Source organism: Salvelinus namaycush, chromosome 23 (genome assembly GCF_016432855.1).
Source record: "Salvelinus namaycush isolate Seneca chromosome 23, SaNama_1.0, whole genome shotgun sequence".
Classification (NCBI taxonomy): Eukaryota; Metazoa; Chordata; class Actinopteri; order Salmoniformes; family Salmonidae; genus Salvelinus; species Salvelinus namaycush.
The window spans coordinates 10,928,802-10,948,037 of NC_052329.1; the positions used below are offsets into that span (position 1 = coordinate 10,928,802).

A 19,236-nucleotide genomic window follows, 5' to 3' on the forward strand; every position below is an offset into this window, starting at 1 on the left:
GGCAGAAGCCATAGATTCAGCCATAGATTCCTTTTTAGACCAAGAGCCCTAAGAGAACTACTACACTGTACCCACATCCACACACTGGTTACGGTGTATTCCCAAAACACTGGGGAAGATCATGGGATATCGTAGTGAGTCTTGACAGAAAGACTAGGAAGCTGTAATCTTATTCTGATGATGGGAACAAATTCTCAAGCTCTCCCTTTGGCTCTATGCCAGTTTTGGAACTGTATTACAAGTCCAGAGGATGTGTGATGTTCACACACAGCATAAGAAAGTCAGGATACACCTCCCTATCTCGCTAAGCCTACAGGGAAAGGATTATTACATAAAAAATGGTAATGGACATCCACACGGTCAAAATCACTGCAGAGTAATTCCATAAGGACTCAGTGTTATTAGAGCATCTACAGATGTAGGATCTAAATTTTAGCAGTTTGCTACAGCAGGAAAATAATCCTGCAGCAACAGAAAATGTTAATTATTATCTGGATTATAATTAAGGGAGATTCTTTTGTAGGGGTTGATACATTTTTTGATATGGCAAATGACATATATATGTATTTTTAATGTTATTTAACCAGGCAAGTCAGTTAAGAACAAATTCTTATTTACAATGACGGCCTACACCGGCCAAACCCGGACAACGATGGGCCAAATGTGCGCCACCCTATGGGACTCCCAATCACGTCCAGTTGTGATACAGCCTGGAATCAAACCAGGTTGTCTGTAGTGACACCTCAGGCACTGAGATGCAGTGCCTTAGGCTGGTGTAATCTGAGGGAAATATGTCTCTTAATATGGTTTTACATTTGGCAGGAGGTTAGGAAGTGCATCTCAGTTTCCACTTCATTTTGTGGGCAGTGTGCACATAGCCTGTCTTCTATTGAGAGCCAGGTCTGCCTTCTGCAGTCTTTCTCAATAGCAAGGCTATGCTCACTGAGTCTGTACATCATCAAATATTTCCTTCATTTTGGGTCAGTCACAGTGGTTAGGTATTCTGCCACTGTGTACCCTCTGTTTAGGGCCAAATAGCATTCTAGTTTGCTTTGTTTTTTGGTAAATTCTTTCCAATGTGTCAAGTTATTATCTTTTTGTTTTCTCATGATTTGGCTGTGTCTAATTGTGTTGCTGTCCTGGGGCTCCGTGGGGTCTGTTTGTGTTTGTGAACAGAGACCCAGGAAAAGGCTAGTAATGTCATCTGGGAGATCAGGCAATAGGTTGATAACAGGAAATCCGATAGGCTAAAGTACAGGCAGGGAATAGGCGTCGTTAGTGAGGCAGGCAAAAACTATCATACACGTAAGGCATAAATCACAAAAAAAACAACGCTCATAATAGAAGTGTGTCACAAAACAAACAATACCTCACAATGATGGGGTGCAAAGAACTGAACTAAATACTGTGTGGTACTGACATACAGGTGTGTGAACAGGTGATCAGAATTCAGGTGATTGGGGTCTGGAGAGTGAGCTGCGTTCAGGGGATCTATGTGTTTGAGAGTATGAGCTGGAAAGTGGGCTGGAAAGTGAGCTGCGTTCAGTGGATCTACGTGTTTTTAGAGTGTGAGTTGGAAGCAGACGTTACAGGGGTTTTACGTTGTACACGGAGGATATTTTAGCAGAATTCTGCATGCAGAGTCACAATTTGGTGTTTGTCCCATTTTGTGAATTATTGATTGGTGAGCAGACCCCAGACCTCACAACCATAAATGGCAATGGGTTCTATAACTCAGTTATAGAATCTAAGTATTTTTAGCCAGATCCTAATTGGTATGTCAAATTTTATGTTCCTCTCGATAGCATAGAAGGTCTCTCTCTCTCTCTCTGAAAGCAGTCAGTCAGTAAGGTGATTAGCATAGAGCACCATAAGGCACATGATCTGGCCTTGTGTTATAAAACCAAGTGGCGTATTCATTTCATTCTCTAGCTCAAATGAGAACATTGCATTTTCTCCTTAATGCCAGGATGGCTCAAGTCACCTCCCAGATACAGGTAACTTCCGCACGCACACACAAACAAACAAATAGAGGCTAAATCAATTTTAGCATGCTATACCAACGTTGTGGTCACCAATGTCCCAATTCATCCTACACATGCATAAGTTGCATGCTACCAGCATATACTTATTCCCAAAGCCCACGTTGTGTTTGTTTTATGTGCAAAATATCCTAGTTGGTTACATAACAGAGTTCCATGAGGGAGATCAATATTATTGTGTGTTTGTGTGAATGACACTCCCTCTGAGCTGAACTCTTGGTAAATGATGCCAAGGTTGTCCTTTTTTCTCACTGGCCACTACAACAAGGACCTTTTCAAGGTAGCCATGTTGTTTTGGTTGGTAGTAGTGCATCTGAAATGTTTACATAGGACCACACAGTCAGACTTACTTTCCAACCACTAACTTCAAGAATGCGGTAAGAAGGATATTACATTGCAAAACACTGACATGCATAACATATCACTTTAGTGATCTTTCTCCTTTCTCAAGAAGTTCTCTTTGCTTTCACCTACCTCTAAATCATAGGCATCACAAGCCTGATACATACTCATTCTAAATAAGAACTACCCTGCATTTCAACTTCAATGTTCATGTCAGTTACGCACTTACAAAGAATAGGAGTTGCAGCAGTTCAGGGACATGGATGTGTACAAACAGACCAGCTATGCCCTCCATTAGGCAATCAACGAGGCAAAACAACAATACATGGACAAAGTGGAGTCGTAATTCAACGTATGTGGCAGGGACTCCAGACAATCACGGATTATAAAGGGAAAGCCAGCCATGTCGCGGACACCAACGCCTCACTCCGGACAAGTTAAACACCTTCTTCGCCCGCTTCAAGGAAAACACTGAGGCGCTGACACGGGCCACCGACGCTCGTGGGGACTGCGAGCTCTTGTTCTCTGTGGCTGACGTGCGTAAGACATTTAACGTTCGCAAGGCTGCCGCCCAGACGGCATCCCAAGACGCATCCTCAGAGCATGTGCAGACCGGCTGGCTGGAGTGTTTATGTACATATTCAATCTCTACCTATTAAAGTCTGTTGTCCCCACATGTTTCAAGAAGGTAACTTAACTAAATGACTATCGCCCTGTAGCACTCACTTCTGTCATCATGAAGTGCTTTGAGAGGCTAGTTAAAGATCAGTTAAGGACCTCTACCATGTACAACCCCAAATCCGTAAACACGGGCACCCTAATAGATATCATCATCCTGACTAACCTGCCCTCCAAATATACCTCTGCTGTATTCAACCAGGATCTTGGGCGATCACTGCTTCATTGCCTGCGTCCGTAATGAGTCTGCCGTCAAACGACTACCCCTCATCACTGTCAAACGCTCCCTAAAACACTTCAGCGAGCAGGCCTTTCTAATCGACCTGGCCCGGGTATCCTGGAAGGATCTTGACCTCATTACGTCAGTAGAGGATGCCTGGTTATTCTTTAAAAGTGCTTTCCTCGCCATCTTAAATAAGCATGCCCCATTCAATAAAAAAAAAACTGGAACAAATATAGCCCTTGGTTCACTCCAGACCTGACCGCCCTTGACCAGCACAAAAACATCCTGTGGCGTACTGCATTAGCATCGAATAGCCCCCGCGATATGCAACTTTTCAGGAAAGTTAGGAACCAATATACACAGGCAGTTAGGAAAACAAAGGCTAGCTTTTTCAAACAGAAATTTGCATCCTGTGGCACAAACTCCAAAAAGTTCTTGGACACTGTAAAGTCCATGGAGTATAAGATCACCTCCTCCCAGCTGCCCACTGCAGTGAGGCTAGGAAACACTGTCACCACCGATAAATCCACGAAAATTTAGAATTTCAATAAGCATTTTTCTACGGCTGGCCATGCTTTCCACCTGGCTACCCCTACCCCGGTCAACAGCCCTGCACCCCCCACAGCAACTTGCCCAAGCCCCCCCCCCCCCCCCCCCTCATTTCCCTTTCACCCAAATCCAGATAGCTGATGTTCTAAAAGAGCTGCAAAATCTGGACCCCTACAAATCAGCCTGGCTAGACAATCTGGACCCTCTTTCTAAAATGATCTGCCGCAATTGTTGCAACCCCTATTACGAGCCTGTTCAACCTCTCTTTCGTATCGTCTGAGATCCCCAAAGATTTGAAAGCTTCCGCGGTCATCCCCCTCTTCAAAGGGGGAAGACACCCTAGACCCAAACTGTTACAGACCTATATCTATCCTACCCTTCCTTTCTAAGGTCTTCGAAAGTTAACAAACAGATCACCGACCATTTTGAATCCCACTAAACCTTCTCCGCTATGCAATCTGGTTTCCGAGCTGGTCATGGGTGCACCTCAGCCAACATCAAGGTCCTAAACGATATCATAACCACCATCGATAAAAGACAATACTGTGCAGCCTTATTCATCGACCTGGTCAAGGCTTTCGACTCTGTCAATCACCACATTCTTATTGGCAGACTCGATAGCCTTGGTTTCTCAAATGATTGCCTCGCCTGGTTTACCAACTACTTCTCTGACAGAGTTCAGTGTGTCAAATTGGAGGGCCTGTTGTCCGGACCTCTGGCAGTCTCTATGGGGGTGCCACAGGGTTCAATTCTCGGACCGACTCTCTTCTCTGTATACATCAATGATGTCGCTCTTGCTGCTGGTGATTCTCTGATCCACCTCTACGCAGACGACACCATTCTGTATAACTCTGGCCCTTCTTTGGACACTGTGTTAACTAACCTCCAGATGAGCTTCAATGCCATACAACTCTCCTTCCGTGGCCTTCAACTGCTCTTAAATGCAAGTAAAACTAAATGCATGATATTCAATCAATCACTGCCCGCACCTGCCCACCTGTCCAGCATCACTACTCTGGACGGCTCTGACTTAGAATATGTGGACAACTACAAATACCTAGGTGTCTGGTTAGACTGTAAACTCTCCTTCCAGACTCACATTAAGCATCTCCAATCCAAAATTAAATCTAGAATCGGCTTCCTATTTCGCAACAAAGTATCCTTCACTCATGCTGCCAAACATACCCTCGTAAAACTGACTATCCTAACGATCCTTGACTTCGGTGATGTCATTTACAAAATAGCCTCCAACACTCTACTCAGCAAACTGGATGCAGTCTATCACAGTGCCATCCGTTTTGTCACCAAAGCCCCATATACTACCCACTACTGCGACCTGTATGCTCTTGTTGGCTGGCCCTCACTTCATATTTGTCGCCAAACCCACTGGCTCCAGGTCATCTATAAGTCTTTGCTAGGTAAAGCCCTGCCTTATCTCAGCTCACTGGTCACCCCCAAAACCAATTCCTCTTTTGGCCGCCTTTCCTTCCAGTTCTCTGCTGCCAATGACTGGAACGAATTGCAAAAATCACTGAAGCTGGAGACTCATATCTCCCTTACTAACTTTAAGCACCAGCTGTCAGAGCAGCTCACAGATCATTGCACCTGTACTGAGCCCATCTGTAAATAGCCCATCCAGCTACCTCATCCCCATATTGTTCTTTTGTTTTTTTTGCTCCTTTGCACCCCAGTATCTCTACTTGCCAATTCAGCTTCTGCACATCTATCACTCCAGTGTTTAATTGCTATATTGTAATTACTTTGCCACTACGGCTTATTTATTGCCTTACCTCCCTAATCTTACCTCATTTGCACACACTGTATATAGACTTTTCTATTGTGTTATTGACTGTACATTTGTTTATTCCATGTGTAACTCTGTGTTGTTGTTTGTGTCGCACTGCTTTGCTGTATCTTGGCCAGTTTGAAGTTGTAAATGAGAACTTGTTCTCAACTGGCCTACCTGGTTAAATAATGGTGAAATATATATATATTTTTAAACGGACACCCTAGACCCACTTCAATTTGTATACCGCCCCAACAGATCCACGGATGACGCATTCGCCATCACACTGCACACTGCCCTATCCCATCTGGACATGATGAATACCGTCGACTACAGCTCAGGGTTCTGAACCCTGCCTTGTGCAACTGGGTCCTTGACTTCCTGATGGGCCAACCCCCGGTGATGAAGGTAGGCAACAACACCTCCGCCGTGCTGATCATCAACATGGGGGCTCCACAAGGGTGCTTGCTCAGGCCCTTCCTGTAGTACCTGTTCACCCATGACTGCGTGGCCTCGCACGTCTCCAACTCAATCATCAAGTTTGCTGACGACACCACAGTAGTAGGCCTGATTACCAACAATGACGAGAGAGCCTACAGGGAGGCGGTAAGGGCCCTGGCAGAGTGTTGCCAGGAAAATAACCTCTACCTCAACATCATCAAAAAAAGGAGTTGATCATGGACTTCAGGAGATAGCAGAGAGAGCACGCCCCCATCCACATTGACGGGGCCGCAGTGGAGAGGGTGAAAAGCTCCAAGTTCTTCGGCGTGCACATCACTGGTAACCTGAAATGGTCCATTCACATAGACAGTGTGGTCAAAAAGACACAACAGCGCCTCTTCAACCTCAGAAGGCTGAAGAAATTTGGCTTGGCCCCTAAGACCCTCACAAACTTCTACAGATGCACCATTGAGAGCATCCTGTTGGGCTGTATCGCCGCCTGGTACAGCAATTGCACCGTCCATAACCACAGGGCTCTCCAGAGGGTGGTGCAGACAGCCCAACGCATCACTGGGGGAACACTGCCTGTCCTCCAGGACATCAATAGCACACGGTGTCACAGTACCCTGCCCTGAACTTAGTCACTGTTATTAGCTGGCTACCATCCGGTACTCTACCCTGCACCTTAGAGACTGCTGCCCTATGTACATGGTCATTGAACACTAGTCACCTTAATAATGTTAACATATTGTTTTACCTACTTCATATGTATATACTTTAGATGCCATTATAAGACACATCATTATATATAATCACTAAATTGACTGTCACTCCCAAACAGAAGACAACTGCATTGGTACCAAGTTATTTTATAAATGTATCAACTGAAATATCCCTGGAACACCTAACTTTACAAGACACACACTACCCATTTGGACAACAGCAGAAATGACTAATTCCAATGGTACATCATGAGTAAGATCTTGGAGTAAGATCTTTCAGATACAAAGGCCAACTAACTGGAATAATTTACCTATAGGAATCAGGGCATTAAAATCACACAGTGTTTGTAAATATGTATGTACAGTATGTATACACTGAATATCCAAAACATTAGGAACGGCTTCCTAATATTTGGTTGCACTCCCTTTTGCCCTCAGAAAAACCTCAATTGTCAGGGCATGGACTCTACAAGGTGTTGAAAGGATTCCACAGGGATACTGGCCCATGGTGACTCCAATGCGTCCCATAGTTGTGTCAAGTTGGCAAAATGTCCTTTGGGAAAGGACCTTTCTTGATACATAAGGGAAACTGTTGAGCATGAAAAACCCAGCAGTGTTGCAGTTCTTGGCACAAACCAGTGCTCCTGGCACCTACTACCACATCCCGTTCAAAGGCACTTACATCTTTGTTTTGCCCATTCACCCTCTGAATGGCACACATACACAATCCATGCCTCAATTGTCTCAAGGCTTAAAAATCCTTCTTTACCCGATCTCCTCCCCTTCATCTAAACTGATAAGTGGATATAACAAGTGACATCAATAAGGGATCATAGCTTTCACCTCGATTTACCTGGTCAGTCTATGTCATGGAAAGAGCAGGTGTTCTTAATGTTTTGTATACTCAGTGTATATTGTCACGCCTGCTCCCGCTCCCCCTCTCTGGCACTCGAGGGCGCCAGGCGGCACTTCATTACGCACACCTGTCACCATCATTAGCCGCATCTGCACAATATTGGACTCACCTGGACTAAATGTCAGTTGGCTTTTCATAGCCAATCATTCAGAGTATCTATACTGCTCCTGCTGTCTCTAGAAAGTTGAAAACAGCAGGTCTGGGACAGGTAGCACGTCCGGTGAACAGGTCAGGGTTCCATAGCCGCAGGCAGAACAGTTAAAACTGGAGCAGCAGCACAGCCAGGTGGACAGCAAGGAGTCATCAGGCCAGGTAGTCCTGAGGCATGGTCCTAGGGCTCAGCTCCTGAGAGAGAGAGAGAGAGAGAACTTAAATTCACACAGGACACCGGATAAGACAGGAGAAATACTCCAGATATAACAGACTGACCCTAGCCCCCCGACACATAAACTACTGCAGCATAAATACTGGAGGCTGAGACAGGAGGGGTCGGGAGACACTGTGGCCCCGTCCAACAATTCCCCGAAGAGGGCCAAACAGGCAGGATATAACCCCACCCACTTTGCCAAGGCACAGCCCCCACACCACTAGAGGGATATCTTCAACCACCAACTTACCATCCTGAGACTTGGATAGGTAGACCATTCCATAAAAATGTAGCTCTATAGGAGAAAGCCCTGCCTCCAGCTGTTTACTTAGAAATTCTAGGGACAGTAAGGAGGCCTGTATCTTGTGACCGTAGCGTACGTGTAGGTATGTACGGCAGGACCAAATCGGAAAGATAGGTAACCCATGTAATGCTTTGTAGGTTAGCAGTAAAACCTTGAAATCAGCCCTTGCCTTAACAGTAAGCCAGTGTAGAAAGGCTAGCAAGATCAATTTTTTTGGTTCTAGTCAAGATTCTAGCAGCCGTGTTTAGCACTATCTGAAGTTTATTTAGTGCTTTATCCGGGTAGCCGGAAAGTAGAGCATTACAGTAGTCTAACCTAGAAGTGACAAACGCATGGATTAATTTTTGGATCAGAAAGTTTCTGATTTTTGCAATGTTACGTAGATGGAAAAAAGCTGTCCTTGAAACAGTCTTGATATGTTCGTCAAAAGAGAGATCAGGGTCCAGAGTAACGCCGAGGTCCTTCACAGTTTTATTTGAGACGACTGTACAACCATCAAGATTAATTGTCAGATTCAACAGAAGATCTTTGTTTCTTGGGACCTAGAACAAGCATCTCTGTTTTGTCCAAGTTTAAAAGTAGAAAATTTGCCACCATCCACTCCCTTATGTCTGAAACACAGGCTTCCAGGGAGGGCAATTTTGGGGCTTCACCATGTTTCATCGAAATGTACAGCGGTGTGTCGTCCGCATAGCAGTGAAAGTTAACATTATGTTTCCGAATGACATAACCAAGAGGTAAAATATGTAGTGAAAACAATAGTGGTCCTAAAACGGAGCATTGAGGAACACCGAAATTCACAGTTGATTTGTCAGAGGACAAACCATTCACAGAGACAAACTGATATCTTTCAGACTGATAAGATCTAAACCAGGCCAGAACTTGTCCGTGTAGACAAATTTGGGATTCCAATCTCTCCAAAAGAATGTGGTGATCGATGGTATCAAAAGCAGCACTAAGGTCTAGGAGCACAAGGACAGATGCAGAGCCTCGGTCTGACGCCATTAAAAGGTAATTTACCACCTTCACAAGCCCGATAGTTTTTTATATTTTCTGGGTCAAGGCTTGGCTTTTTCAAGAGAGGCTTTATTACTGCCACTTTTAGTGAGTTTGGTACACATCCGGTGGATAGAGAGCCATTTATTATGTTCAACATATGGGGGCCAAGCACAGGAAGCAGCTCTTTCAGTAGTTTAGTTGGAATAGGGTCCAGTATGCAGCTTGAAGGTTTAAAGGCCATGATTATTTTCATCAATTTGTCAAGAGATATACTACTAAAAAACTTGAGTGTCTACCTTGATCCTAGGTCCTGGCAGAGTTGTGCAGACTCAGGACAACTGCGCTTTGGAGGAATACGCAGATTTGAAGAGGAGTCCGTAATTTGCTTTCTAATGATCGTGATCTTTTCCTCCAAGAAGTTAATGAATTTATCACTGCTGAAGTGAAAGCCATCCTCTCTTGGGGAATGCTGCTTTTTAGTTAGCTTTGCGACAGTATGAAAAATAAATGTTGGATTGTTCTTATTTTCCTCAATTAAGTTGGAAAAATAGGATGATCAAGCAGCAGTGAGGGCTCTTCGATACTGCACAGTACTGTCTATCCAAGCTAGTCGGAAGACTTCCAGTTTGGTGTAGCGCCATTTCCGTTCCAATTTTCTGGAAGCTTGCTTCAGAGCTGGGGTATTTTCTGTATACCAGGGAGCTAGTTTCTTATGACAAATATTTTTTGTTTTTAGGGGTGCGACTGCATCTAGGGTATTGCGCAAGGTTAAATTGAGTTCCTCAGTTAGGTGGTTAACTGATTTTTGTACTCTGACGTCCTTGAGTAGGCGGAGGGAGTCTGGAAGAGCATCTAGAAATCTTTGGGTTGTCTGAGAATTTATAGCACAACTTTTGATGATCCTCGGTTGGGGTCTGAGCAGATTATTTGTTGCAATTGCAAACGTAATAAAATGGTGGTCCGATAGTCCAGGATTATGAGGAAAAACATTAAGATCTACAACATTTATTCCACAGGACAAAACTAGGTCCAGAGTATGACTGTGGCAGTGAGTAGGTCCGGAAACATGTTGGACAAAACCCACTGAGTCAATGATGGCGCCTTTTGGAGTGGGTCTGTGGACTTTTCCATGTGAATATTAAAGTCACCAAAAATTTGAATATTATCTGCCATGACTTCAAGGTCCGATAGGAATTCAGGGAACTCAGTGAGGAACACTGTATATGGCCCATGAGGCCTGTAAACAGTAGCTATAAAAAGTGATTGAGTAGGCTGCATAGATTTCATGACTAGAAGCTCAAAAGACAAAAACTTGAAATTTGCTATCGTAAATGTTAGCAACACCTCCGCCTTTGCGGGATGTGCGGGGGATATGTTCACTAGTGTAACCAGAAGGTGAGGCCTCATTTAACACAGTAAATTCATCAGGCTTAAGCCATGTTTCAGTCAGGCCAATCACATCAAGATTATGATCAGTAATTAGTTCATTGACTATAACTGCCTTGAAGTGAGGGATCTAACATTAAGTAGCCCTATTTTGAGATGTGAGGTATCACAATCTCTTTCAATAATGGCAGGAATGGAGGTCTTTATTCCAGTGAGATTGCTAAGGAGAACACCGCCATGTTTAGTTTTGCCTAACCTAGGTCGAGGCACAGACACGGTCTCAATGGGGATAGCTGAGCTGACTACACTGACTGTGCTAGTGGCAGACTCCACTAAGCTGGCAGGCTGGCTAACAGCCTGCTGCCTGGCCTGCACCCTATATCATTGTGGAGCTAGGGAAGTTAGATCCCTGTCTATGTTTGTAGATAAGATGAGAGCACCCCTCCAGCTAGGATGGAGTCCGTCACTCCTCAACAGGCCAGGCTTGGTCCTGTTTGTGGGTGAGTCCCAGAAAGAGGGCCAATTATCTACAAATTCTATCTTTTGGGAGGGGCAGAAAACAGTTTTCAACCAGCGATTGAGTTGTGAGACTATGCTGTAGAGCTCATCACTAACCCTAACTGGGAGGGGGCCAACATCAATTACTCGATGCCGACACATCTTTCTAGCTGATTTACACGCTGAAGCTATGTTGCGCTTGGTGACCTCTGACTGTTTCATCCTAACATCGTTGGTGCCGACGTGGATATCTAACTCCCCGACGTGGATAACAATATCCCTATTCTCGCCAGTTTTAGCTTTAGCCAGCACCATCTTCAAATTAGCCTTAACGTCTGTAGCCCTGCCCCCTGGAAAACAGTGTATGATCGCTGGATGGTTCGTTTTAAGTCTAATACTGCGGGTAATTGAGTCGCCAATGACCAGGGTTTTCAATTTGTCAGAGCAAATGGTGGGAGGCTTCGGCGTCTCAGACCCCGTAACGGGAGGAGTAGAGAACAGAGAAGGCTCGGCCTCTGACTTGCTGCTTAATGGGGAGAACCGGTTGAAAGTTTTTGTCCGCTGAATGAGCGACACTGGTTGAGCATTCCTACAGCCTTTCCTTCCAGAAGCCATGAGAAAATTGTCCGGCTGCGGGGACTGTGCGGGGGGGATTTATACTACTATCTGTACTTACTGGTGGCACAGACGCTGTTTCATCCTTTCCTACACTGAAATTACCCTTGCCTAACGATTGCGTCTGAAGCTGGGCTTGCAGCACAGCTATCGCCATAAGGCGAACGTTCTCCTGTATATTGTGAGTATAGCGACTGCAATTAGAAGGCATCATGTTAATGTTACTATTTAGCTTCGGCTGGTGGAGGTCCTGACGAACCACGTCCAGATAAAAACAGTAAAGTTGCCAGGTAGCAAAGTAACGTAAACTCACTCACTTTTGTACATCGCCTTGGTCCGTACAATTGACCTTATTTTTGCGCCCCAAAAACGTAATACTTCCAGATCGACTGTAATATCAATACCAATGTAAAGCACAATTTCTCCCCTTTCCAACTAAATTAATGACGAGACATTCATGATGTCCATCTCTGCATAATTCAACAAGACAATGAGCTCCGTCGGGTCTTTTTAAAAATGGCGGGTGGGGAGCGAAGGCTACGAAGTGATCTTGAAAGAGGGAAATATGTTGTGTGAAGAAAACAGTTTTTTCACCCGATTTGTCCAACTAATCAACTTTAAAATGTAAATAAAACGCAAAGATAATGTAATGTCTCATCACATACCTGTTTGAAGGTTTGTGTCGAATTTGAAGAGGGGTTTAGGGCTGCGCTAACGTTAGCCTCACAAGTGAACTGCAGCTGTTCCGGCTTTTGAGTGTCATGATGGCTCGCAGCAATGACTCGCAAAAAAATGCAATTGGCACCCTAGTTATGAAATATTAGCTTAAAACCTGTTTGGCCGAGGCGTTCCGCTAGCGGAACTCCTCCCACATTCCACTGAAAAGGCAGAGCGCGAAATTCAAAAAATATTTTTGGGAAATATTTAACTTTCACACATTAACAAGTCCAATACAGCAAATGAAAGATACACATCTTGTGAATCCAGTCAACATGTCCGATTTTTTAAATGTTTTACAGCGAAAACAGCACGTATATTTATGTTAGCTCACCACCAAATACAAAGAAGGACAGACATTTTTCACAGCACAGGTAGCATGCACAAAGCCAACCTAACTAACCAAGAACCAACCAAACTAACCAAGAAACAACTTCATCAGATGACAGTCTTATAACATGTTACACAATAAATCTATGTTTTGTTCGAAAAATGTGCATATTTGAGGTATAAATCAGTTTTACATTGCAGCTACCATCACAGCTACCGTCAAAAATAGCACCGAAGCAGCCAGAGTAATTATAGAGACCAACGTGGAATAACTAAATACTCATCATAAAACATTTCTGAAAAATGCATCGTGTACAGCAAATGAGACAAGCATCTTGTGAATCCAGCCAATATTTCAGATTTTTTAAGTGTTTTACAGCGAAAACACAATATAGCATTATATTAGCTTACTACAATAGCCTACCACACTTCCACATTCATTCATCAAGGCACGTTAGCGATAGCAATAGGCACGTTAGCGTTAGCGAATAAACCAGCAAAAGATATTAATTTTCACTAACCTTCATAAACCTTCCTCAGATGACAGTCCTATAACATCAGGTTATACATACACTTATGTTTTGTTCGAAAATGTGCATATTTAGAGCTGAAATCAGTGGTTATCCATTATGCTAACGTAGCTCCTATTTCCCAGAATGTGCGGATATTTCTATTAGACTCTCACCTATTCTGACCAAATAGCAATTCATAAACATTACAAAAAAATACATGTTGTATAGGAAATGATAGTAACACTAGTTCTTAATGCAATCGCAGTGTTAGAATTCTAAAAATATCTTCATTACGACATAAGGCTTATGTTATAGCGAGGAGAGTGGCCAAAACCTGGGCGCAAAACTACTAGTACACAGTTCGACACATATATGAAATAGCATCACAAAATGGGTCCTACTTTTGGTGATCTTCCATCAGAATGTTGGACAAGGGGTCCTTTGTCCAGAACAGTCGTTGTTTGGATTTAGAACATCGTTTTTCCCTCTTGATTTAGCAAGCACACTGGCCAAGGGGCGCGAAGCTCCCCATCGTCAACAAACACAGACAACGCAACACGCCTAACGTCCCGAAAAAATTTCAATAATATATTAAAACTATATTGAAAAAACATACTTTACGATGATATTGTGACATGTATCAAATAAAATCAAAGCCGGAGATAGTATTCGCCTATAACGACGGCTTTTCAGAAGGCAATTCCAGGTCCATGTTCGCGCTCTCCAGAAAAAAAAAATGGATGACTCGTCGTGCCAAGATGATTTATTCCACCTCAGACCAAGATAAACACTTCCTTTCTTCTCTCACGTCCTCTTGACATCTAGGGGAAGGTGTATGACGTGCATGTATACTCATACGTGTCATGCCCATTTATAGGCAGGCCCTTGAACAGAGCATAATTTTCAGACTTTCCACTTCCTGGTCAGAAAGTGTGCTGCCAAATGAGTTCTGTTTTACTCACAGACAAAATTCAAACGGTTTTAGAAACTAGAGAGTGTTTTCTATCCAATAGTAATAATAATATGCATATTGTACGAGCAAGAATAGAGTACGAGGCCGTTTAAATTGGGCACGTTTTTCCCCCAAAGTGTAAATAGCGCCCTCTATCCTCATCAGGTTTAATATTAGCAATAATTATATTAATTTAGACAAAAATAATGAAGTTTTCTTACAAGTTTATATGGTTAAGCATGATTTTAATCTGCGAGAGAAGGGCTACCCCTGGTGGAAAGAGGCTGTACGGCACAAAATGAGTTGCAAATGCGCGCCGTACGTTACGTAGTGACACGTCACGATGTAACGTACAGCATCAGAGGGGTTCGTTTTTTTATCTTTTCTCCAATACTGTTATTCCATTACCATGTCAATCAACGCTGAATCGAAACGTAGTTTCACACCCTGGATTTTGATGCCAACACAGTCCCATTCGTTTTCATTGCAGCCTCGTTTGAATGCCGCGGTTACGCACATTTGTACGGAATGGGGTGAGTTTATGTTAAGGTTAGCAACAAAACGCACAGCAGCACGTAAACAAGTCTACAAGTTGTGACCGGAAAGGGCGCAGTGGTCTAGGGCACTGCATCGCAGCGCTAGCGGTGCCACCAGAGACTCTGGTTTCGCGCCCAGTCTCTGTCGCGTCGTCCTAGCGTCGTCCGCGTTAGGGAGGGTTTGGCCGGTAGGGATATCCTTGTCTCATCGCCCACCAGCGACTCCTGTGGCGGGCCGGGCGCAGTGCAGGCTAACCAAGGTCGCCAGGTGCACGGTGTTTCTTCCGACACATTGGTGCGGCTGGCTTCCGGGTTGGATGCGCGCTGTGTTAAGCAGTGCGGCTTGGTTGGGTTGTGTTTCGGAGGACGCATGGCTTTCGACATTCGATCCTCCGGAGCCCGTACGGGAGTTGTAGTGATGAGACAGGATAGTAACTACTAACAATTGGATACCACGAAATTGTGGAGAAAAAGGGGGTAAAAAAAAAGTTGTGACCGGAAACTAACACCATCAAAAACATATTTATTCCAGACTCTGACATTGCTCGTTCGGATATTTCTTAATATCTTTATTTCAATGTTTTGGATTTCTGTGTATTGTTTTGTATGTTAGGTATGCTGCACTTTTGGAACTAGAAACATAAGCATTTCGCTGCACCTGCGATAACATCTGCAAAATACTTCACGACCAATAAAAATTTTATTCGATTTGATTTAAGCTTGCTGTATCACTAGCTTGCAAAGCTTCCATTCAAAGTCTGATCACGTGAAAAAGTAGTTACGGGGCGGGATTTAATGACGTCCTTCTACACCCGCCAATCACAGCCTTTGTTTTGCGACTTCCCTTTCGATGAAAACCATTCTGTCATGTCGCTGTAACGTTCAGTGTGGCACGGCTTAACGGCGAGGAATGTGTCGGGGTATAAGTATATCACAACGATTTTAATTTATTCACTAGAAAAATAGTATCCCTGTTAACACAGAAGAGACGCAAAGTTACTGTCGAGACCGCGAGGTTTTTAATCGGGGGAAGGCAATTTAGCTTGGGAAGCTAACGTTACATATACTCGTTTTTGCTAGCAACTGACCTCCACCACCTCCACACGGCGCATTGGACTAGTGATCAATAAGTTACAAATTCCTTTGTCGTCAGCCCTCCTACCAACCCAAAGTGGTGCCCTGCGTACGGGTCCTGTGAATATGAGACAGAATGAGTCAGAGAGATACCCTGGTTCATCTGTTTGCTGGAGGGTGAGTATCATGTATAATCGCTTGCTAGTAATACAGTCCACTGTAACAGTATCTAACATAATGGAATAGAATATGAAGCTAGCTAGCAAACGATACAATTCAAATATGTCTAGTTAGCTAGTTATCTATTAGTTGCTGTTAGTCTGGACTCCTTCCTGATGATGTGCCTTTAACAGATGTTTTGCTAGCTTGCTAACTAGCTAATATTAGCTAGCTAAATTCAATGTCATAACTGACCCTGTCTGGTTTTGGTAGGACCATTTATTTTGCGGCGTTATTATGTATACGTTTTATTGTATACGAGTTTTTCTATTGCTATTCTCTAAATACTAACTTGATATATTGTCCGACTATTAGCCATAACCCACGCTGATACACTCGTTTTAGCACGTGCGCTCGGATGCCATTGTTTTGACCTTATTTCACATTCTAACGTCAGCTAATCTTAACGTTGCCTGTCATCCCTTATTATCAAATTATTTAGCTACTCGTGCAACTAATGCACCATTAACGCTCAAAAGAGGACGTCTAATATTGTGGTAAGCTGTAAACTATCCGGTTTCTCTCACTGAGGTGTAAGTATTGTATCTCATAGTGGCATCTGATCAAGATGCGGCGTCAGAACCAAAACAAATGCTCTCCAAGGTCGTACCATGGCCAGCTAGCTATACATTACCTGAACTGCCGCAGCCGATGGGGAACTCTTCTCCAATTAAACATATACAGCCCAAGGTTGTAATCGTAAATAGTCATGATGCCCACACTGTCAGTGTCACATTGAAGCGAGCAATGACTGATAGTATGAGGACTAGACCAAGATGTGCTCATAAGGAGCCTAACGTTACCATTACACCTTAAGGTCCAAGGTATATGTTATTTTCAGAGGTAGACTTGCTTTGGCAGCCAAAACAACCAAATACTCCACCTAAACGTAAATTGATTCTAAATTGCCATACGGTTCTAAAAACTTAAATCCCTCTACTTTCATATCACATCAAAATAATTCTTCAAATGCAAAATACACACTTACTTGTTCACTGTTTTAACTGGCTTTATCACAGTTGCAGCCAAAAGTATTTTTCAGTGACAACACATTTCTGGCAGCCTTCTTCTGTTACACCCAGGTGTTTGGAGCATGCGAATTAGCACAGGTGGTCCTTCTGTCTTCCGTAAAGCCACGCTGTAACATGGAGATATGGTAGTGTGGGAACACAAACCCTATAAAGGTATCAATTCAACCTTTTGTTTTTAGAAAAGTATTTCTCTTTGATATGAAAGATAAGATCCTTATGCTTCTCAAACTGTACCACAAGCGATGCGTGTTATTGTTCAGACCAAGCCCCAGGGCTCTTAACAAAATTTCCACATACAGAAGACTCCTCTTCCAATGACTCTTATGTGTAATGGAACTTGAACTTAGAGTCATAATCAAGGGCTAGATGAGGATTTTATTTATAAATAACCGCAACATGCAAGGGCTGTAGAAAAAGAATATCCTGACTCTTACTATGCACATTCATATGGTCAATAGAGTGAAACAACAGATGAGATGCTTTCAAGATTATGTTGAAGATTTCAGGACTCACATTTCAGCTGGGTCGCTGTTGTGTGTGAAGGCGCATGTCAAGCTTGAGGCTGCAGGGCAAGAAGCATTCCTGCATGTGTTACTCACAGACTCATGGAAAAAGGACAAGCTGGATCAATACAGAGCAAGAGTGCTCCTTAATTCTTGTAAACAAAGGCACATGGCCAATTATTTTTATTTTTTTTAATCGTTTTTTGTTTTCACGATATAACAATGCAATTGAATTACATTTATCACTGAACAATAAATTGGCAGACATTAATATACAGTACCAGTCAAAAGCCTGGACTCACCCACCCACTCATTTGAATGGTGTGTCCAAATCCCCGACCGGCACCACACATACAATAAAAAAGAGGAAACTATCTTACAATTTTTCACCCCCTCATACATAACTATTATAACAAAAGGAAAAACGAAACAAACAAAACAAAAATCCCTGCCCCTACCAGTCATCTCTGTATGTCTGTAGTCTATCAGGCCTTTACACATTGTTTTCTCTTTCTATCGCTGAGAGAAAATGTCCCCAGATATCAATAAAATTGAGTTGACAATACATTTTATAAATCAATCTTTCATATGAAGCTGTTTCTGCCAAGTCTATGTACCATTCCTTATATGAGGGAGGGTCCTTCTCCCTCCAGTGTCTCAATGTGACTCTTTTGGTTGTGGTTAGAGTCTAGTAAATCCTATTGAACACTTTAAATTGAATCAGTTTGAACCAGGCATCTCTCATTCCTCCTCTCTAAAATTATCTCCAGGTCTTTTTCCCATACGGCCTTCAAGCCCTTACAAGTTCCATTAAAACCACCTATAAGGTGGCTATATATAAGCCCTGCGGTATTTGAGAATCCTTTGCAAATTTACATTTGAGGTCAGAAGTTTACATGCACCTTAGCCGAATACATTTAAACTCAGTTTTTCACAATTCCTGACATTTAATCCTAGTAAAAATGCCCTGTCTTAGGTCAGTTAGGAGGATTACCACTTTATTTTAAGAATGTGAAATGTCAGAATAATAGCAGAGAGAATGATTTATTTCAGCTTTTATTTCTTGCATCACATTCCCAGTGGGTCAGAAGTTTACATACACTCAATTAGTATTTGATAGCATTGCCTTTAAATTGTTTAACTTGGGTCAAATGTTTCGGGTAGCCTTCCACAAGCTTCCCACAATAAGTTGGGTGAATTTTGTCCCATTCCTCCTGACAGTGCTGGTGTAACTGAGTCAGGTTTGTTGGCCTCCTTGCTCGCACATACTTTTTCAGTTTTTCCACAAATGTTCTATAGGATTGAGGTCAGGGCTTTGTGATGGCCACTCCAATACCTTGACTTTGTTGTCCTTAAGCCATTTTGACACAACTTTGGAAGTATGCTTGGGGTCATTGTCCATATGGAAGACCCATTTGCGACCAAGCTTTAACTTCCTGCCTGATGTCTTGAGATGTTGCTTCAATATATCCACATCATTTTCCTGCCTCATGA

At 43.1% G+C, this 19,236-nt stretch overlaps 1 protein-coding gene across 1 annotated transcript in view; it reads left to right on the forward strand.

The window, feature by feature from the left end:
- The first annotated feature begins 15,766 nt into the window (after positions 1 to 15,766).
- LOC120018074 (solute carrier family 25 member 36-A-like) overlaps positions 15,767 to 19,236 on the forward strand; it is a 32,964-nt gene continuing 29,494 nt past the window's right edge. The window contains exon 1 of the mRNA XM_038961039.1: positions 15,767 to 16,166. Within this exon, the coding sequence (XP_038816967.1) occupies positions 16,126 to 16,166 (41 nt within the window). The 5' untranslated portion in view covers positions 15,767 to 16,125. The remainder of the gene's footprint in view (positions 16,167 to 19,236) is intronic.